Source organism: Athalia rosae, chromosome 1 (genome assembly GCF_917208135.1).
Source record: "Athalia rosae chromosome 1, iyAthRosa1.1, whole genome shotgun sequence".
Taxonomy (NCBI): Eukaryota; Metazoa; Arthropoda; class Insecta; order Hymenoptera; family Athaliidae; genus Athalia; species Athalia rosae.
This window is the reverse complement of record NC_064026.1, coordinates 1,413,593-1,436,645: the sequence shown is the minus strand read 5'-3', so window position 1 is coordinate 1,436,645 and position 23,053 is coordinate 1,413,593. Positions and strand designations below refer to the sequence as shown.

Here is a 23,053-nt window from a genome sequence, read left to right as displayed (position 1 = left end):
TTAATATCCTACTACTGCGCTCGGTTTATTCGCGGACGTTGGATTAATTAACGAAGCTCGGTACGCTTTAGCGTCTTTACGTGGCCCTGCAGGGTTTCGGATTTTCACCGACTACACACGTAGTCTGGTGCCTCTTTTGCACTTGGGATGTGTGGACAGAGAATAAAGAAAAATAGAGAAAATAAGATGGGGTAAAAAAAAAAGAAGAAGAAGAAGAAGAAGGAGACGGAGAAGGAGAAGGAGAAGGATTTTTAATAAATATATTAGCAGCCTCACGGCTACTTTAACGTGGAAGCTTTGGACGTTTCACATGTCTCCCAAGAGTCAAATTTTATCTTCCGACGCCGCAAAGTATTCCTAAATTAATCAGCTCCGTGAATAATTAAGCAACACCGGTGGGGTACGCCGTGTGTATACTATATTATGTGTACAGCTTCCACCGTCGCCGGCTTCGTAAGATCCCCAACGACACGATCCGACAAACTTTTGTTCTCATCGCGACGTATTCGACCCTCCGAAATTACCGGCGTCCCCGTATATTTTTACCTCGTCTCCTCGGGGTCCACACCTGCAACCGACCGCCCCCCCCCCTCCCCCCTGCGACGCGATCCTCCGCAGATGTGTATAATTCGAGTTCACTTATTTTTCATTCGAAAGCCAACCCTTTGGTTCATAATAACGCATACCTTATTAAATTATACGCGACATGTTTCCACCCCCGGAGCGACGTGGTTATTTTTACATTCGTTCCTCATCGATGTCGTCGTTATATCGTCGTCGTTGTTGCGATTTCGAGGGAATTTTAAACACGAATATCCGATGCAGGGGGGGGGGGGGGGACGCGGGAGCGAGCACGGGCATCGAATCGTGCGGTGATGAGATGAAACGATATACACGTGGACGTACACGCGCGCGTGGAGGAGGATGCGGGGTCGACGGGGGGGTGAGGTGTGGGGTGAATTTTAGGTGAACGGATGGGGGGGGGGGGGGCCGAGGGGGTTATAGCGGAACGGCAAGAGAGGGTGGTGAATGGGGAGACGGGAGAGGTCGCGAAAGAGCTTTCACGAGAGCTTTGACTGGCTCCGCCCCCCGCCAATCGGAAAGCACCGAGCTTTAGGTGTCTTCTACCAGACCGGCCAATATCGCGCGACCACCGTCGCGCAGCCTCCAAGGTGGACCAATGGTATTTTCCCCGAGAAAAAAAAAAAAAAAAAAAAAACAAATCAAAAATTAAAATCGAAATCAGAAAAAATGGGGAACCGATGCAAAAATTCCTGCAGATGGACGGGAATTCCGGAATTCGAAGATCGGAGGGGCGAGGGGGGGAAAAAGAAGGGTGAGTCGAGATCTTTTTCGTACAGCGATCGGGATGACCGAAAATATTTTTCTCGCGCCCGTTAGAAGAGCGTAAGATCGAAAAGTCCTCAACTTCAATTTCTATTCTATCGGCGCGAAGAGCAAATCGAATATAATAACGTGTGGGGCCTTTGCATACGTACGTAGGTATAGGCGAATATACTTACGCATCACGTGAACCTGTCGATAGCAGGCGAACGCGGAGCTTTTATGTCGTACGTCGCGCGGCAGTTTTCGGTGCATCGAAAAATCCCGCCGCCGCCACCCCGTTACACGAAGCGGCGTATGTAACGGATTTGAAAAATTTCATTTGACGTGCGTGAGAAACGACGAACGGATTATCGGCGGCTCGTTCGTCGTCGCGTTGCGAGACTTCGCCGAGCGCAGCCGGGTGCTTTTTTTTTTCATCGTCAATCGCGTTCTCCCGCCGAGAGTAGGGGAGGGTGGTATTAGCCGCGGGTGAGCGCGGTAGGGATTCGGGGTTCGGCCGAGAAGTTTCGGCGCCCCCGCTCAGACTCCGAGATACAATTTCAAGATCAGTGGTTCTCCCGTAAAACTCTCACGTACATGGCTCCGAGTAATAATGCAAGCGATGCTCGTAATTTCGTCCCTTCGTCCTTCCTTCCTTCCTTCCTCTACCGCTCGGTTTCGGGGTACTTCTGCTTCTTCCCCCGTTCTCTCCCTACATCTACCTACGCGATGTCCTCTTTTCTCGTACACCGCGCGTGCATACCTATGTAGGGTCCGACGAAGAACACCCGAAGAGCGCCGAATTTATATACCGGAATCTTCCATAAAGTATCATAAAATTATTAGAACGTACTGTTCCTTAACGTGGTATATATTCGCGGTATAACCGGCGTTATAAATATGCCCGCTCGGCTTGACTGCAGGTGAAATTTACCGCGATATTTATTCGGTACACGCCGTTTCGATATTTTCTACCTGTGGAAAAAAGAAAGAAAGAAAAGAAAGAAAAAAAGAGAAAAAGAATAAGAAATCAGTTTGACGATTGGGACGGGGGTAATACGCGGATCGGGGTACACGTGAGCTTTTCTAATTCACCTGCGTCTCCGGATCAATTGTCGGGGGGGGAGGGTTTGACCGCGATGGACGCGCGGGGGTTTTGAAACGAGGGCTACCGGCGAACCCCCGTACGCGGCGGCGATCCCTTTGCCGCATCCTTCCACCTTTTACGATCGGAATACAAGATTTTTCCGGTCGCCATTCGTATTATTTTTACGAGTGGACGCCGGAGCACCGGCACATCTGTCCACGTCCTAGGCACCGCCGGGTAACCAGACGTGCTGTAAAAACGTATCGAACGTCTTCTAGTATCCCCCCCCCTTATTCGGAGAGTTTTCGAGAAACGCCACCGCCCGTTTCGTTCGAAAACGATACACCCTTCGCCACGATGAGATCGGATCGCTCTCGGAGTACGCGTGTACGCGATTGCGCGTTCCGTGTATCGGAAACGCGAGAGTATGCCTAAGGATGCAAAGGTGTCCCACCCCTTGCGGCTGGTTTGTTACGAGTGTCAGTCACGGGCACCCCGCGCGATCCGTCGAAATCTTTGGAGGTATAGCTGCTAGCTGACGTCGGCAAACTGACAGGTAGAATATAGTAGATAAACCGCGGCATGCTCGGGCGAGATAGTTCGGCGAAACTCTGCACGCAGCGGAGCGTCGAGGTCTTGTGGAGACAGTTGACAGGAATACGTACGCGCGCAAAGGAACGCCAAGGATGGAGGGGGGAGGGGGAGGCGAGGGCGAGGGCGAGGGGTTCAGGAACGCGAGGAGACAAAGGGAGGAGAGGATAAGGTAACGGCGAGGGTGGAGGTGGTGGTCGGATGATCCCGTCGCAGCGGTGTAACGTACACACCTATACGTCCCCGGTATTACGTCGTACGTCATTGAATTCTTTCATCAGTCGATTCCTGGCATTACAATATCGCGTCGTCCAGATGTCGTGCGCTCCGGCTATAAGGTCAGGGGGAGCGGAACCCGTTTATCGTTATTGCAGCGAGTACGCTGCTTGCGGTAGAATTCTTTCGAGTAAAGAGGGAAAAGAGGCAGGTTTCCCCCCCGCGCGCGCGTGAGACTACGTCTCGAAAAGATTCGCCGGGCATCGTGAAAGTTTTATGAAAAATGGTAAAAATTCCGTGTACGTGTACAATACCTGTGTATAAATGTATACTTCTCGCGCTGTGCGGGTATATATATATAAATGTATATATATATATACAACACGTGCACGCATCGCTTCCAGGCGACTCTGTGAAAACGAGATTGACGGGAACATTCGTTGCTGCTCAATAAAACAGGCCGAACAAAAAGCTCTTCGTAAAACACATCGGTTTAAAGTTTCATGCAAGTCTGTCCAGGTGTTCCTTTGCTTTTTTCCACCGGCGTAGGCTTTACCATGTAAATTTTCCATATGGGGTACACCTCGCAAAGCGCGCACACGCGCCTCCCGTTCCCCCGTTCCCCCCCCCCGCACCCCCCGTGTCCTCGTCTAACTCCGGTCTCTTTCTCTCGCTTCCCCATTTTCATCCTTCCGCAACCCCCCCCCCCCCCCCCCCCCCCTTCCTCCTACCCCCAGCCGCCGCTCGCGACTCGCTCCGGAGGATGGTGTTAAAGCAACGGAATAAATATATAGATGTGCATTACCGGAGGAGAAAAAGAGGGCTGAAAGCAGGCTTACCTTTGGATATTCCGCGGATCGGTTCGAGTTAAAATTAGGTCTGCCGAATGCGATCGTACAGGTCGTACGGGGCGCGTAGACGATAGTGTCTGACGACGAGATCGATCATTCTCTCGGAATTCATGTTCATGTTCGGGTTCGTGTTATCGTTGGGGTAGGTGCACGCCTCTCCGTCTCCTCTTTGGAAATTCATAGGTTTTTCAGGAAGATGGCTCGGCATTACCTTATGCCCATGAGAATTGAAAAACTTACCCAACCCTCGAGTGGTTCTTTGTTCTTTGAACAAAAGAAGTTCGTATCTAATCCCGAGAGACGTTTCTTAACTAGCCGGGCAACGGAGGTAAACGCGAGGTTAGCTGCGAGATACCGCTACGACTTTATACACGTATACCGGCACCGGTTATATCCGCGGTACGAAACCACGTTCATCGCGTCCCTCGCTGCAATGGATCCGACCTCGAATAAAAAGCGCATTTGCGTCGCCCGCTTTTTTTCACTTGCTGAAATAAATGATAAAAATATATCCCGCTCATTCTCTTGTAATTTCACTTGTTTATTTTTTTTCTCTCTCTCTCTCTCTCTCTCACTCTCAGCGCGGGCGTGTATAAATACAACGGTGCGCTTCTGCCGCTGCAACGCGCGTCACCTTATTTTAATAAGTGACATTGCTAGAGCAGAAAATTGCCCCATCTTTCTCTCTCTCCCGTAATTTCTTTTTCTCTCTCTTTTTCTCTCGTAACCCCGTTAACCCCCCCTCAGACCCCGTGGACCGTTGAAACGGCGCTCTTTTACCCGGGAAACGCGGAGTTCACGTCGTTAGTTTTATAAGCTACAAGCTTTTGTCGCGAGATAACGCGGAACAAGATGAAAAAAGCTCAGACGCCTCTCCCTAACGGGCTCTCCCCCTCGTGCTCCCCCCCCCCCTCACCGCCCCTCACCGCCCTCTTCGTTCGCTCCCCCTTCCACTTTCGCCTTTCACGCCGAAGCGACCAGCCAGACGTAGAATCGGAACGCAAGTCGCGGAAATCCAAATCCAAGTGAGGCGTGTCGGAAGCCCTCGAGAGAGCTTTTGAAATCGGAGGTCTTTGCCAAGTACGGCGAAGGACAAGCCTTTTTTTTTTTCCAAGCCGGAGATACCCGCTCGAATCCCGCGCCGTTCCCTCCGCACCTCGGCGGAGTATCGCCCCTCGCACTCGTCCCGGCAATTAGCGGGGCTACAACGATGAACGGGATCGGGGGGACCCGGAGCAGAGAGGTCAGAGGCGCAAAGCTCGCTCGGGGGGGGGTTGCGAATACGTTAGGCTTAACGCCCGTTGAGAATCCTCTAACAAGAATAGATTGGTATTCGGTAGATGGGTTGTAACGCGTATTGTTCGCGCGGACGTTGTAGGTGGTGGCGTGGAGCCGTATAACGCATTAGGCGTACGCGTACAAATGTATGTATATCCGCACGTTTATATCCCGTAACGCGAACGTATAATACCGGGGGGGGGCGGCGTTTGCGTATCCGTGGCCGTCATTCGGTGACGAACACGAAGGACAAATCTTGTTTTACCGCTCGGTGTACGTAGGCTATACCGTTTCGCAGGCTATACCACCTATCTACACGTAGGTATACCTATCCACGCTACGGGCTACCGTCGACTCGTTGGATATCGTCGGGCTCGTCGGACCGTGCGACCTTCCCTCTGTATGTACGCTCGGCGGATTAATATCCGCGGAATTATTGAATCCCGTGTGAAATATTGGCTTTGAGAGATATCCGCGTAGAAACGGGCGGCGGTACGGGTACGGGTACGGGTAGCCTACATACGTGCCCGCCCGCGTTCGTAGCTACAAGCCCGTCTCTCTCGCCTATCCCACCCACCCTACACGTAAACTCGCGCGGCTCTCGTTGTCATTTTTATCACCCCTGCACGCGCACTCGAGCGAACCTCCATATTCCTCCCATACCTTTCTTTCCGATACCGCGGATGCCTCACCCCCCTCCCCCCCCCCCTTTCGTCTACACACAGGAGCAACAAACTCACGAACCGATATTAATCAACAAAGAGGATCAAACGCGGGTCCTGTAACGGCGATACGCGCGCTGCTGCGAAACACACAGGACCACCTTCGGCCAAACAGACAGAGACAGACATTCCTGCGCACTCTTCGCGCGCCCGTGTTCCCCGAAAAAAGTACGACCGTTTACCGGGCGGACGTCGACGTTGCATCTTTTTGAAAAGATATACCCCGGCGTCGGAATCGTCGGTCTCCCGGCTTCGGGAAAAATATTCCACCGCCGTAAAACACCTTCCACCTCTGGCGCGAATAGTCGAGTATTTTCGAGTCTCTCTCTCTCCGTAGGTAGAGGGTACCGGGGGGGGGTTCTACAATAACCCGACGTAGCTAAGCGAGTTAGATACTCACTTCTAGGATGTCGGAGCGGTTCCCGAGGGATATGCTCATACAGCAGAACTCCTGCATCCGCTGTTACCGCAGTTTTTTTCTGACGGGTTAACCGGCGGATGCCTCGTCACACTGTACCTACTCATGTACGTACATACGCCACTATTTAATCCCACACTCCACCGGCGCTCTTCGAGGTGGTGTTGTGTGCGCGCGTAGCTTTGTCGGGTGTGTAGGTATCGGGCGTACGAACGCCCATCTCGCTTTGGTTCGAGCCAGCGAGAAAACCTTCGAAGATATTTCGCCCTATTCTCGTACCGCGGACAAACACCCGGGGTGTTTCCGCATCAACCGCAACAACGGTTTTCCAAAACACTTGATGGAAGGTCCGACCCACAAACGGAACAACTACCTTACACCTACTTCCGCCAAAGTTTAGATTAGTTCAAACCAAAGTCTGCGCTTGGTTCAACGGGCGTTCTATGCTCTTCGCGAATTTACACACGTCAGTTACAAGGTGAACGCGCTACTCGAACCTCTTGAGGAACTCGCTTGCATTCGCGACTATGAGATTGAAAAGAAATTGAAAAAAAAGCTCGACGACGGGTCCGCGTCCCGGTAACCGTAACGCGAATTTCGCGGGCTTGCGACTCCGGGGTGAATTCCTGGTCCTCGTCGTCCCCCGTGGAAAGTGGCGCCGAGTCTCCCACGATTCCGGGGAAGAATGCGCTACACCGCGGCGAGCGCGGACGTCTCTATCTGTGGTCCAGACTGTTTCCGGCCTCGCCGCAATTGCCGACCCTCTGCCTTTTCCGCGCTTATGCTCTTTCGTCCCTTCGTCACTCCATCAATGAAAGTTTTTTTTTCCCAGGCGGTCCGCCCCGCGCCCGAAGCGAGGCACCGCGGGTCTCTGTGCCTCGAACTTTCAGGCACGTCCCGTAGTAGCGATTCGGAAACCTTTAATTTTGTCGAAAAAGGATATGCGTTCGCGTTGCTGATTTCTTACGAATCCCAACGATTTCCAGCGGCTATTTTGATAGCACAACGTTTGACGGAGCGACCGGTATTCGCGTCCGTTGCTACAGATGTCGGTGGGATCCAAGAGCTGGGGGTTCACGTCGACGTAGTAACGCGACTCCCGCTTTGGCCCCTGACTCTGGTTTCAAGAGCAGAAAGACGGTTGAACGGCACGGTCCACTTGGATGAATCGACGACGGGTATCCCTTTAACGTTCTTTCGCCTGATTCGATGGATTTTAGCTTTGGAAAACGAAGGGGTTCGGGTTCCGCTCGCTATGAAAGCTCACTCGCATCTGCCAACGGTCGAAACCATGCCGCTGTAACCTTGGTTATCCTCTTCCTCCTCCTCCAAACGAACGAACGAAGGAACGGCCGGGGTAAGGCCGTAACACTTTATTATTACTGCCACGTTTAATTAATCCACTTGTTATGCCGAGGCCCGCCTAAAATACAGCTGAAGATAAGGACGAGTGTTTTCCCTGAGACCCGCTACGCCGATACCTCGAGCGTTCGCACTGGAAGAGGGATGTACGCGATATGTGTGTGTGAGTGAGTGTATAGCTCGCGAGGCACACAGTGTTGAATTTCTCTTTTTCGTTAAAAATCATGTACCGCATGTCGGAGATATCCTTGTGCATTATAACGGCGTTTTTTTTTTTTTGGCGGTGTGTCAAAGAGGTGAAAGGAAGACGTGAATCCGTCGGAGGAGTCGGAGCTCCGGGATCTTCGAGTTCTCCGACTCTTTGACGAGCGGATAACGCTGTTTGGTGACACCCTTAACGTCGACTAAAGTCGCCCACCTATTGGCACAGAAGCAGCCGCTCTTTGCGTCGCGCATGTATATGTATATGGTACAGGATATACAAGATACATACATACGCATGGGAAGTGGTTTTTTTTTTATTTTTTATTTATTTTTTTTATTTTTCTCTACTCGTCGTACCCTCTGCAGACCTCATAACCGGGAGTTGGAAAGGCGAGGAGTTCGCACCGTCCCTCTTCTTTTCCACCAGAAACAAATTCGACGAATTCTTCACGTCGATATTTAAATTCCAAGACGGCGTCGTCGTCTTCGGGTGCCTCTTGACTTTGATCCTTGGTAATTACATTCTTTCAGTTTCCTCGACGCCTGAATATCCAGAAGTAACCCAACCTTTTTAATACCGTGATGGCATCCGTTCCTCCGTTCCTCCGTTCTCCGTTCTTCGCTCCTTATCCCTCTCCACCGCTCCCGACAAACTTCTCCTTGTTTTCTCCTCGTTCCTTCCGTTCTTCTTCGCTCGACGTTCGGGCATTTCGTTACTGCGAACCCCGGCGGCGTGCGGTGCCCGGGCGGGCGGGCGAAAAGCCTTGTCTCGAATTTGATCCCGCGAACCGAACCAGAGCCCAACAGCTACGCGGCCCCAATTCCGACTCGCGTGCCCGGAACCAGACCCACCTATTCTAAGCTCGAGCATTAAAGGGCGCAGCCCCACCGCCTCGACGACGAAGAAACGAGGGAGAAGTCAGGGGCTCGGTTCCGTCGGGTGCCAACCGATGCGCCTTACTACCGTCCCCCCTCCCCCATCGCCCGTCGCCCGTTCCTCGGTACCCGAAGCACCCCAGCTCGCGGCTACGGTACAATGAACACGGAATAGGGAATGCGAAATACCACGGACCGCGCTTACCTATGATACATGATTATGCCGGTTCCCGTGCTATCCTATCTTATTACCTACCGGTCGCTGACTATAGGTATACACCTATATCAGGCTTCGGATTCTGAGGTGTACGGTTTCTTTGCCTACCTCCGTTCCGCTTTCCGCGGGGGCGACCTTTCCGCGGCAACTTATTGCCGTATCGTACCCTCCTCTCTTAATTTTCCGTTCGATAAATAAGGTGGGAATGATGCGCGAGCAACTATCATCTTCGGTCGGTGGGTACCATTCGTTCTCGTCGGACATTTTAATCGGCGTATAAGTTTCGCGTCGCTATCGCCTACGCGATCGCGATACGGTGTACGTACCAGATACGAGAGTGGCTCGTACCTCCGGCACCTCGCATCTTCGCGGTTACGTTGGGCGTCCGGCCGTAAGCGTAAAAATAGTCGAAAATACGGAAATGGTTTGGGTCAATTTGGCGAGTATAAAGGCTGAGTTACTGGAACAAGTCTCGCGGGAAATCGGTTAGAAATTGCAAGCTGGTGCACTTTTGACCTTACGCCGTTTTGTGCAACGGAGTCCCCTTATTGCGCGGAACGGCGCGGTGGCTGGCGGCTACCTATCGTTGATATTTATTGTCCTATTATCTTGATTGATGCGCGGTTAGTCCGCGGACCGCCCGAACGTATCTTCTCCCCGTAGACGCGAACTCGCGCTATCTCATATTCCCGTCAAGTAGCGACGCTCAATGGTCCAAGTTCGAGGACAACCGGCACGACGAGAGAAGAAGGGGGAAAGGACGCTCCCGTCCTGATCCCCCAATCGAAGGGAAGGGAGGTGACCATTTTTTTTCCGCAGCCCCCTTCACTTCGCGGTTCGTTTTCGTTCGTTCGCCACACGGCTGAGATCGGAATCGTTGGAAGGGCCGGCAGCGTCGGGTTGTTCGGTACTCGATCTCGATCATACCGCGCTGCGTTTTAAGACGCCGAAGCTGCAGGGCTCGTGGGTCGAATGGAAAAAAAGGGAACTGTCGGGGATGCTTCGCTTACTTAGGAAAAGTATAAGTTGAAAATACAGCGGGAGAGAAGTGGTGGGTCGGCGTTATACGCGCCGGTTGCAGGTGAAACGCGGAAGGTGGAAGGCGGGCAAAACTTTCCGAGTTAATATATAAATACGGCCGCATCGCGTGCATTAGCCGTTAAAAACTGAAAACTCAGAACTACGACGTTATCCCGAGCAAATTATATATACCTAGCCTACGCGAAGAAGAAGAACAAGAAGAAGAAGAAGAAGAGGAGGGAAAAGCGACGTGGAAACGAACAACCGTTAAAACTTGCAGATTGCTCGCGCGAGCGGTCGCGGCGAGCGGGTCCTCGCACGTAACCGGGATGCGCTTATAACACGTCCAAGTATATAACTAATTCGGTATTCCTTATGAGAGTCCCTGGGTAACGACCATCGAACGGCCGGCTCTTCGTAACCAACCGCGTACACTTTGCGCGTCGCTACTTCGTTACGCGCTCATCTTAGATTCTATAATTACTCCCCTTCACCCTCGGCTAATTAAACACCTTCTCGCTAATTGATTGACTGAAAGGTAAACGGAATGTAGCAGGACCCGCGCGTGTTTACCCGATAACGATGAATGGCAATCTCTCCGCTGGCGGGTTTGACAACCGACCTTATTACCACGAGACGCCTCGCTCGAAGGTCGCGACCTATACAAGTTGAACGGGAACTCGAAATGGAAGAAGAAGAAATCCTCCCTGTATAATAACCCGTTTCGCTTGTAGCGTAATAACCGGGGGGGTGGTCGAGGGGGGTGTGTTTATTACACCGTAGCGAAGCGACGGAAAACATTATTTGTCGTCTAATTAGGTAGATGGCACTTTGATTTCGCTCTTCCTGCACTGTTTGCGTAGGATCAATGCTATTTGTACGTCTCTCGCTCTCTCTCTCGCTCTTTCCCCCTAACGGTATTTCTCACCCTCTCTCTCTCTCCCTCTCTCTTTCATTCTCTCTCTCTGTATTTTCAGGCACCCACCGTAAAATGTATTCGGTCGCTCACTCGTCGTCGTCGTAGTCGGTGCGAGTGGTTTGGTGGTGAGCTTCCGATGTGCCTGCCGCCCGCCGCCGTGAGCGAGCAAGTTGCATTAATATGGATAGATATTGTACCCCCGTCTATCTATTATTTATGTAGTCGTCGTCCTCCGCTGCCGCGTGTATAGACACTCTATAAATACGTAAACTCGGAGCTTTCACTGTCTTCGTATTTTTGTCTGAATAGTGAGACGCGTCCGTGACACGCGGCGTACCTCGGTATGCGATACGCCGGCACGTAGAGACAGTCACGCGGTGTTAAACTGCGCGAATGTAAATTTTTTTCTCGTTTGACTTTTTTGCCATCTTTCCGTGCGACGACGGACCATCTGACTGGAAAATGAACGCAGCTATGAAATCGTCCGTTGCGTCTACGGCGATATATCGGGATACGACGTCGTATATTAACGACGTATCGTTACCCTCGGCATCCGTCCCGGCGCAGTAGTTGTTGCCCGCCCGCCTGCACGGAGGTATCCTCTCGACGCAACGCACCTTGTGTGCATACAGTTTTTGATTTATTCAAATTCCATGATTTGTATATTGAATTATAGCCGTGCGCCGCGTACGCCATTTTCGCAAAACGCGCTGGGTATAATAATAATTGATAACTATATAGATATTGGAGTAAAATATATATTCGACTACGGGGGTTAATCCAGAATGATGATTTTACCAGGTAACATTATGATACTACTCGATTTGTTTTTTGTTTTTTTCTCTTTCCGTTTGAAAATTTATAAATTTTCACGTGCGTGCACTCTGAATTTATCGAGTGCGATCGATGTCGTATATACCCCGGTCCAATTTGCAGCTGCGAAGGTGTATCCCATATCTGTACGTTGAAACTGTACGTAGAAACGGTATATATTCCAGCTTCGGATGGCAACATCGTTTCCCATATTTCCATTAACTTCCTATCCCCACCATGCAGCTGCAGGCGAAATTCACTGTTTCTGACAGCTTCCATTCTTAATAAACACCGATCAATTCCTCCACGGGTATTTCGAATCGCGTACACGATACCGATGCCGTTATGCACTTCCGATCCTCTTCCTTTCCCCCCCCCCCCCCCCCCCCCCCCTAGCGCGGTTATAACCACTCGCTCTTTATAATTCTTCCTTGAAATGCCCGGTGGAAGAATAGAAATTTGGCGGAAAGTAAAAAAAAAAAACTCGGTTGCTCTACCGTCGGTTGATTGAAATCCACCTTCGTATCGCCGAGTTCACGTATGAAGGTAGAACCGACGTACGTACGTACGTACATTCGAGTACAGCCTCGGGGTGGAAGAATATTAAAATTCTTCGCCCATTGAATCTCACGGTGGAAATTCATTTGCAACAGATGAATAATTAGTCAATTATTAAATGAAATCTCTTTGTTACGCGGAACTTCAGTTACCCGTGAAAGCACTCGGAGGGAGAAAACTGCAACTACCTTGTCAAATATCTATTATTGAAAAATAAATTCTCGGACAAGGCGGAGAGGGACAAAAGAGGTTATTTGATTCCCTCGGCTAAAAGGTGCAAGGAGAGCGCCGAACGGGCGGGGGGGTGGGAGACTTAGAGTCCGGATATACAGCTGGTCTTTGTTCAGTTTTCCGCCCCAGAAATTCGTACGCGCGTTGAGGAGTGCAGGGGTGGTGCGGGGGATGGGGGGGGGGGAGGAGTGTAAATGCTGTGTCCAAATTGAACGGGGGATGGTTACCCCCCGTTGTCGCACCGGCAAATAACGGGGGTTGCCGCTCTTCGCCCGGCGAGCTCCGCGTCCCGAATCGCCTCGGCATCCCGCAATGCATTTTAGTCGATGTTCATTTTTCCAACTACTCGGGTCACCCCCGCCGTTGAAACAACCCCCGACCCCCGAGCTATCGAACTATTTATCGGCGCAATGTCTGCCGCTTATTTTCGAGTCTCTACTTCCACGTACGGTGCGAATATACGGGTATACCTGCAGCTAGACATTTATGTCGTACGGTGTACACTTGTCTGCAATACAATGCTGCGCTACACTAAAACCACCCCTTCTATGCAAATAAGCTCGATGCACAGGCTGCCCACCCAGTGCTACGCTGCAGCTTCCCTCTCTATCCGTTGAAAAAGCTCGCTGATTTTTATCAGAGCGGGTGCACCGGAGAATATTATATATGCGATACCTGTACAGCGAAGAAATTTCAGGGCAGCAGCTGGGAGAAGAGGGTATTAAATAACCGGTTTTAATTTTATTTATTTTTTTTTTTTTTTTCAAATTTATCGATTCATTTTTTCACGTTTCTACAAAACTGATCTTTGCATCTGAATTTTGTTTCAGGAAATGAAAGTCAACTGGGCGACGTCTCCTGGTAATCAGCCGAAACAAGACACAAGTAGTAAGTAGTCGTAATTTGATTCATCTATCGGTTATCGCCGCTTCGATTATTTTTTTTTCATTCCATAACTGACTGCAAAAAAAGTACATGGAAAGGTCACGTTTTTTTGAAATTAAAGTTCCGTACAACCAATGGAGGAAAAGGGGCGTTTGCCGAAGCTCGAACAAACACTCGGAGGATGCTGTCGAAACTGTAGACGACCCTTTTCCAGCTTCAAAGTAGAAACGCTCGGAGACGTAATGTGTACGAATGTATTCGCACGAACGAGTTTATAATATCGCACCGGTTACAAAGGTACTTCGGTAAAATTAATTGCCTCCTTCGCGTGGAAGAGGGAACACCGCGTAGAACGGTTACAAAAATACTCGAGAAGCGTCTATCGATTGATCAGAAACGACAACATCGCCTCGAAATTTCTGGACCCCGCGCGGTTACGAGGCCCTCGAAATACCATGACCGATTGTTCGTTACGTACGACTCCGGGAGCTTATGACGTGTGACTGTAAACACGTGTAACGGTACGATTCCAATCAGGTGGGACTAACGTTTTGAGAAACAATTCCAGAACTCATTTGCCGTCGAGTCACCGCTTGGTGCGGAGTAGATGGGTAGTCGAAGGCGTTTCGCGGTATAGCTCTACCATAAGTGTACACATCTGCGAAACTATATGTGAATACACGTGTAACCCAACACGCGCACAGGAGCCACGAAGTTGTTCGTTCATTCATTCCATGGTACTACGTACGGTGCATGTGGTGTCGACACGGATTAACAAACGAAAACTTGTTTGACGCGCTAATAGAGTTTCGACTATTTCCTAGAATCGGTTTTGATCGGTAGTGCGGAAGTGTTCGGTCGGTATTCGTTGCATCCCGAAGCGTTGAAATTTAAATTTCTATCATGAACAACGATCGGCCCACTTCCACAGACGGCGTCGATCGGTGGAATCTCGATGGCCGCGTCTTCGCGAAGGAGAGGAGGTGAGTCTCATTCACCCGATTACTGAGGCTAGTTTGACTTCGCGGCGCTGACAATTGGGACAGGTGTACAGCGATGACGTTGGGGGAACGCTTTTTGACGCGACACCTTTGTCGGTAGGGTCTGAACTTTGTACACCGACTTTTACTTCACTTCAATTCCTACCTCTTCGTCTTCTTCTTCTTCTTCTTCTTCTACTTTGAGAGCGCAGGACAGGTAGAGCTAGGATAAAGGCACGTACACCGTACGTAGCTATCCCACGTCTCCGTATACGTAGCGCACGAAGGCGAGCAAAACTTGTCTCGATGTATCCGTCCATCTCGTCGAGGATGCGTTAAGCCAGAAACTTACGTCCGATGTATACCAACGTCCTTTTATTCGACGAAGAGTGCACCTCGTACGTGACACAAAGTGCATCTTCAACATTTCATGTACCCGCGGCATTGTACACGGGGTGTTTCGGAATGACGACGCCGATCGACAACTTTTGATCGAATCATCCGATGGAAAGTTTTCGCCCCGCTCGTCTCACTTCCGCGAGTTTCTATTTTTAGCGAAAAATAATTGCGACGTACCAATCGGGACGCTGTGGAAATAGGCGAAGCTTTTATCGTGGAATCGGTAAACGAAAAAGAAAAAAAAAAAGAAAAAAAAACGAACGAACGAACAAAATAAACCGAAGAACGAGCTACTGATTTATGGAAGGGGAATATTTGGTCTGATCCGAAACGCCGACTAGCTTATTGACATAATTGCGAACAACAAAGGTGGCGGCGGCGGCGGCGGCTCTGTTGTAACGGGATGCGTGCGGAATTGGCATTCGCAATGCTGTCAAGGGGGTGGGTGGAGATAGAAATTTTTCAGCGATCCTGGATACAAACCACCACAGGGGCTACTCGGACCGGTTGGCCCTCATCTGGTTAATGGAGTCGGACGGGCGAACTCCGAATACCCAAGCCGGGGCTTAATCCGGGATCATTTCCCTGCATTATGAATCGTATGGGCTGATTGTGGGGCCACTTGCGCATTCTGTTTATGCAACAAGGCGGCACAGCGGCCAGTTTTAACGCAATAAAGCGAAGCTACCCCTGCCACCGATAGCCACTGCACGTGAGCGCATGTTGATATTTACGCGTAGCTGTACGACGTGCGGATCCTGCGGGCACTTAGCTCGATATCCACCCCTCGTCCCGCGGTACAGGCGAACCGACGACGTTCGCCGGTATTAACGCCGCATCGCCCTGTCCGAATGTCCGCGTGGTACGCGTCCTCCAGGAGTTTTCCTGCGCTGGGAAAAAGACAGCAGCGGGGTGTGCGGGACGCGACGAGCAGTCTCTCCGGTGACTCGCTGAAAAGCTTCTCAACTCCCCGTCACGTTCCGACGGTTAAACTTCGCGGACATCCGCTCGTGTAACGTTCCGCAATTTGTCACACGGTGTGCGTCGCTCCGGTCAAAAGTATATTAAATTTTTTCAGGCATCAGCTTCAGCTTCGGTTGGTATAAAATTGGAGAGAAAATATTTCACGTTTGTGTTTCTCTACGGTTTATTTTTGACCCCCGAAACGAGGTTTTGTTTTTTTTCATCGGGGAATCAAGACCCTCGTCCAAACCCCACGAGACAACGGACAAACACGCTGGTTACGACGTAACGGATACGTGCGTATACAGGTATACGTACTACATACATATATCCGTGGATCGGTGACTCGATCAAGCGTAACTGAACAGATTACCCTCCTTCATGCGAAACCCAAGGTAAACAATTATTAAAAGTTGTTCCTCCCTTTTTCTCCGAAGCCCTCCGCGGATCTGACGATAAATAAATGTATGTCCGTCGTCGAGGGTGCGGGGTGGAATGCGGAATAATAAAAGAAAAACATCGACCCCGCGGAGTTTGATGTTTTTCGTAGTGAATTAAATATCCGACAACAAGATGTGTACACCCCGCTGAAGTCTTGGTTGTTACGAAAAAAATGTTTAAAAAAAGCTCCGCTCTGGTTCGAAGTGAGCCGCGAGAACGTGCGAGCCGCGCCGATGTCCCCGGAGAGCGATTAACTTTCCTTCGCGTTGTTCGGCAACCGGATCCCGCGCCCGCTGAAATACAAGAGGCAAAGAGTTCGTAACTCCCGCAGGGTGGTGCCGCCCCCCCTCCCCCCCTCGTCCCTCCCCCTCTCGTTTCCTCCTCTCCGTCGGTAGCGGCGTGTTTTAATCAAGTTAATGTAAGCTCGAGTCATTTGCTCGCCTCGTACGCGCCCTTTCACGTGGACACACGTGAATATAGACGCGCGGGACGTGCAGAGCGGACGAGAAAAGAGTCCGGGGCAGAGCTCCTGCTTTTCACCACGGCATTTACGGGGAGGCTAGGCTTACCCGTCGCCACGCCACCGTCGGTTCCACCCCGTGCCGCTGCCGGAAGTAGAGACGGGATAGTTGTTTCCCGTAACCAATTAGTTGAATGGAAAATTTTTACCATCGCGAATTTTCACTTTTTTTTCCCCGTACTCGCAGCTCCGATTTTTCTAATACTTCCGCACCGTCCCCCCGCCCCCCGCGCCCCCGTTAATTTCCGTTTCAGCTGATCCCGCGCGCAGGATTTCTCGTTCGATTTGGAAATAGAAATCCCCGAGATTAGACCCGTACAACAATGTCCCCGAAAATTCGACCGTCACCGCTCCCGCAGTTTCCATTACGGAATAAACCGAAATGTACGCTAGATGCCAACGGAGGACGACGCGCGACCCCTGTTATAGTTCGCCTCTCCCGCATTATACTCACGGTGACGCCGCGGTATTTCTCGCCAAATAAACTCCAGCACCGGACACACCCAGATGACTGACTCGCCTAGTGACCAGGCATTTACGCTACCCGCGTTGGTCCCCGTAGACCAGCTGATGGGATTACGTAGAACACGTACCGGGGCGGTAGGGGTTTCTCCCCTACCCCCGTCCGTTTTCGAGCAGATATTGTTCCCGGGGCTTTTGTGTTTCAGCGGCTCATTCCGACGTTGAATTTCTTCTGTTTTCTTTTTTTTTTTTTTTTCAATCTCTCATTTTACATCGACCCTGAGAAGCGCGCGGCGTACAATACACGCGGTTTAAACGACGTGCGTAAAACTAGAGAAGCAAAGGGCACAGCGATTGATATCCCCCGTCGGGGTTCCGTTACCGGAGGCACTCGAATTTCTAATACGGCCCTCGCTTTCTCGCTTGCCCTTTCGCCACGCCGCGTACTAGGCACCCTAATTTAGGGTAGCTGACAAGGCAATCGCGGAGCGATTTCCTTTTGCCCGGTGTCGGTTGTGCACGACGAACGATCTCTATCTCTCGTTTCTCGAACCGCGGGCGCTTTCGTTCGCGTTTCACGTTGTATCATTCAACCCTCGGCCTTCCTACCCTCACCTCCGCTTTCACCTCGAACTTATCCGTCCCGCCCCGGTCGCCACTACCCCGCCTTTTACACCTGTACTTTACACAGGTATACATACATAATAGACGCGCTTCGGGAACGTGACGCTACGCAGGGGTGGTTGGTTTAAATGCGCTCGATCGTTCGCGGTCGGTGTACCTACGCGTTTTATTAATTTCTTTCGTTCGCTTCGCCGGACACCCTCCACCTCCGATTTCCACCTCGCCCCCCCCCTCCCCCCTCCACCCTGGGGAAACAATTGGATTTTTTCACGCTATAGCTGTTTCGGTCGGCGCGCTTTTCGCGCGGTATACATATATCCGATTGCCGCTGCATGCGCGGGGGGTCAGGCGACCCGTTGAACTTTAACGTTGCGCGCGTGAACGCGCTAGAGAACCGCGAAGATTTATGTAGGGCCGTTCTTGATTTGAAATGAAACGAAAAAAAACAAACAAAACAACAACAACGAGAATCGAACGAACGAAATAAAATATCATTCCGCGACTGCGGTATTCATTGCAGTGGAGAGAATTCTGGCAACTATCGGGTCACGCTTTATAAAGCAAGATGACGTTGGTAGTTTTGTTCCTACCTGAAGCATCAGCGGGATTATTATAATTCCTCCCTAAGGATTTAGAGATTTCCGACAGCCTGCTTACCTATCCTCTCAGTCGCACCGCGGGGATCGGTGATCTGAATTATTTATGCAGCTTATACAGACGTTCGAGTGAGGTTGAGAACCCTTGTTGCCTTTGCCCTGCGCCGCGCCGGCGTGAATACCTTATGACAATAAAAACTAGCATGCATGAACAGATTTTGTTAGCATAAGAGAAGAAAAAATAAAAAAACCAAAACAAAACAAAATGAAAAAAAAACAACAACAACACGTTCGAGAGCACCTATTTTCCGGCTAATGATCGTAACGTAAGTGCGGTGAACTGAATTAGTTTCGAATACCCCCGCAATTGACACTCGCCCTCTAATTCTCTTCCGTCTGCCTCCGAAGCCGTATAATCGGTCGGAGTTCTCCACCGCCGTTCGTACTTACAATACGTGTTTCGCTAACACGCTATTCATTACCGTACCTACGGGCAGGCACTCGGTTCGCTCCGTTCCGCACCCGGTCCCGCTCTCTCCTCCGCTCCGGTCGGCTCGGGTCCGTTTCACTCCGTTTCATCGCGGTACACGCTCTCCTCTCCCCGTGCCGCTGCAGGACCGACCGGACTAACGTTAAGCTGGTGAACGCGCACCAGAGCTTCGGATTCTCTCTGCCCTGGTTCCCACCACCGGAATCCGCTTCTCTTCTCCAAAACAGTTATAGAGCGCCAGAGAAGGTTATCCCCTCGAGCGTAGGTATGCACAATTTCCGCGAGGACGGAAATGACCAGATACAGTTCACGGATTTGTGGAATTTCGGTTCGACCTAGCCCCCCCCCCCCCTCCCCCCACCGTCATTTTTATTTATTTATTCATTCATTTTTCGTTACTTTTCACGGGTACAGGAAATTACGATAAACGAAATGAAATTATTCGAAGCCGAACGACGAATGGTGGTGTTTTTTTTTTTTTTTCCCCTATTTTTCCGAATAGCCGACAAAAATGATTCAACCGCACTCGATCGTCGTCGATGGTTGTTTCGAGAATTATCAACCCTCCGGAACTTAATTGACGTAATCCACTTTGCTAACGGGAGATTCACCGGCGGGCTGGTATATGATAATCTGGCGCTTTTACATCTCCACATTTTTTCTCATTCAAGGGAGCGCGCGTTACGTAAGTACCGCGAGGCAGCCTCTGTCGTAGACAAGGTATTATACATATACAAGGTGTGCGTGAAACGTAGAGACGTACGCGCGAATCGCGTACGTGTGACGGATCGGTGTGTGTGTGTGTGCGTGCGTGTGTCGTACGTACATATTGTAGGGTTACATCCGCGCGAACGAGGGTAGTAATAGCCTCGCCCCGGCACATACGTGCGCAACTTGGCTCGCAACCAGACTCGTAAAGATATTCGCGGGGAATTATATTTATATATTTAACGCGTCCAATTAGAGAGCGGGAACGCGTTTATACGAGTCTGATTTTCCGCGACTTGATAAATGAATTTAATAAACGGAGCACAAAGTCAAGCAAGGCAAAAGCCAGGCTAGGCGCTTTCGCTGCTTTCGGGCAGCACATGGGACCGACGCGACGCGTCCCTAGATACCACCGCAGCGGCTGCCTCGATCCCCCCCTTCCCCCCGTACGGCTGTTACGAAAACCTCACCCTTCTATTTAGACTCTTCTGCCTTTCGAACGTCGAGAACGCGAAGAAAAAATTCATTTGAAATCGTATCTCCTCTGATGTCTTTCACGTAGCGTACTCTGTCGTCGGTGTACCCGCGGGTACACAACGATTCGCGAAAGGTGCGTGAATTGCATCGGATTTTTTTTTTTTTTTTCTTTTTTTTGAAACAAAATCCATGAATAAATAATTTAACGCAAAGCTAATTTGTATCCCGAAAAATTTTCCATCCGTTTCCTTTCACGCTTTGATTTTCAAATTATGTACACGTACCTACCCACCTACGTATGCACGCGTACATCCACGTAAGGTTTGAGCTTCGGTAGATCGCGACGAGGGAGCGAAAGCTACGCGAAATTCGCGGAGTAAAATTCTATCCGTGTCGCGCCTCGGGATTTCCATATTGACTGCTTTCCATTATACATTCTCCTCTCATCACGTGATATCGCCAACGACGATACGGCTCTCACAGTGATTCGGCTAATGTTAAGACAAGTATCGAACGCTCCGCGATTACAAAGGCTGGATGTTTTTTTTTTTTTTTTTTCAAACATTTTTATTTCATTTTCAACGAACAGAGAAAAAACGCATATTCTACGCCGAGATAAAAGGGGGTTGTTCTCATCGGATCGGTTTGATATCGCGTTGTTTTTTTTTTATTATTTTTCATTCATTTGTTTATTATTACGGTTCACCCGTAAAAAGAAGAAAAGAAACGTCGAATATACTACACGCATTTGCGGGGGAATGATATTCATCTATGTGGAGGAGGAGGAAGTTTTTTTTTTTTTTTTTGTTTTTTTTTCGCTGTTCTTTTTCAGTTGCCGCGCGCTTGTTAAAATTCGTTCTCGTGGTTATTCGGTCGTCTCATTTTCAGCGTTCATCGCCGCGTCACGTTTGTTTCCTTTTCCTCTTTATTCCGAATAATAACCGCGACCCATACGAGTGCCACTTCATCTTCTTCGTTTGTTTTTATTTGTTACACAGGTTATATTATTCAAAAATTTCCCCTCCTGTTATTTGCTCGTCCGATCGTACCCGTACCTCCGAACTTTATTTCTTAGCTTATTTCATAATGCAGGCGGTTGCAACGATACCTCACACACGTTCATATTTATCGTCGCTCGAACGGCCCCAAGATTCTCTTTACCTTCCGGTTATTTTCTCATCGATTCTCCCGTCCCTTTCCACCCCTCAACCCGCGTCGAGTTTTCCAAATCTATAACTCCCGCTTTTACGAACCGTACACCGCTTGCCCGCGGTTCATATTTCGTAGATCAACATATCATGCGATATTCTAATATGAGAAAAACTTTCTTTGTTTTTTTTTCATTCATTTTTTAAATTTTTTCCATTCATTCGCAACGAACATATTCGGTCGAAGTGAAACGACGAATCGAACCGGTCGAGGAATCTGCATTCGGGTAAAAGGTATCGCCCCGGTATCCCTGAACGGGCGCTCGCCGTCTTCCTCCGGGATCCGGATGGCGTTAAAATCTCCATCTCGTCGTTTGGAAATTCGCAGCGGTGTCATGCAGCCGGGTAAAGCTCGGCGAAATTCGGTCGAAAGCGTATCGGTAAAGTAGCTCGCTTCGTATCCTATCTTCGACGAAGATCTTATTAGGAGCTGCAGTCTTAACGTTAATGGCAGCGTTACGTTTTACGGCGCCCTCCTATAATACTAAAACTCGCCTCGGTACCCGACCGATCCCCGCGAACGGAATCTGCAGCCAATTTGTAACGAGAATCTACTTTTATTCCTTCAGAATCCGTCGTCATAAATTAAATTCAACGCTCCATATAAAAAAAAAAGAGAGAAAAAAAAAAAACAAACTGATCGACGGACGTACCGCATTCCGGAAAATTTCAAAACGTGCGATTGATAAGAGGCGTTGCGCGAGGTTACACTTCGGTACACATATATGTATGTACAAGGGTAGCTACACGAGGGGGGGGGGGGGAGGGGGAGGAGGGGTGAGACTAACGGCGTTTATTTTACGCGCATTACGCAAGTATGTGCAACAGGAATGGGAAATACGGACGGCGCGGTACACAATAGCCCTGATTGTGTGCTTACTCACGAGTCACGGGCCACGAAGCCTTGCCCGTGTGACTACACTTAACGTACCTACATACCTGCCATACCCCTATGTACGTGTGCATATTTGATGCCGGGTGAATATGTGAATAGGTCATGTTGAGTATATACGTATATACACATGTATGTATATATATACGCGTGTACACATACCCCCCCAGTTATGAAAAGCACGAGCATTATAAAGCCTGTATGTGTACCACCGACGGTATTCGTCGGTATAGGATACATTTACGCGAATAGGTGTAGAGAGTAGCGGGTTCGTCTGCGGGCCAACCGTGAGCCCTCGGCTCTGTTTTCGCGTGAAATTGTTTAAACAGGTATCCGAAAAGTAAATTTTGGTGTAAATATTATTCGTACGTTAATTTACGCGTATAGCGAGCCCCGGGCCTTCGTTATACGGTGGCAGGAATACGAGCACCCGGAGTCCGTTTATAGTTCGGACCGCGGTCCCTCGTCCGGCGACTCAAACTCGTTAAACTATCGCCCTAGCCGGAGCTCGAGATTACACATTTTAACGGATCGAAATTGAGGAGATAAATTCTTGAAAGATTTGTCACCTGATCTGGGACGCTGTCTCAACCGTCCCGATTCAATTGATCGGTGAACATCGAGTCTCGGTAAAATAAAAAGCACACCGCGGTCCTTGATTCTGAAAACCGAGGTGATTTCTCTCCGACGATATAAGGGGATATCACGCACCCTTATAA

At 49.9% G+C, this 23,053-nt stretch overlaps 1 protein-coding gene across 4 annotated transcripts in view; it reads left to right on the top strand.

The window, feature by feature from the left end:
- The window catches only part of LOC105693444 (nucleolysin TIAR), a 360,079-nt gene that overhangs the window by 200,413 nt on the left and 136,613 nt on the right, over positions 1-23,053 (top strand). For all 4 annotated transcript variants that reach the window (XM_048653707.1, XM_048653668.1, XM_048653798.1 and 1 more), the window contains one exon: positions 13,520-13,577. In XM_048653707.1, the coding sequence (XP_048509664.1) occupies positions 13,520-13,577 (58 nt within the window). The remainder of the gene's footprint in view (positions 1-13,519; positions 13,578-23,053) is intronic.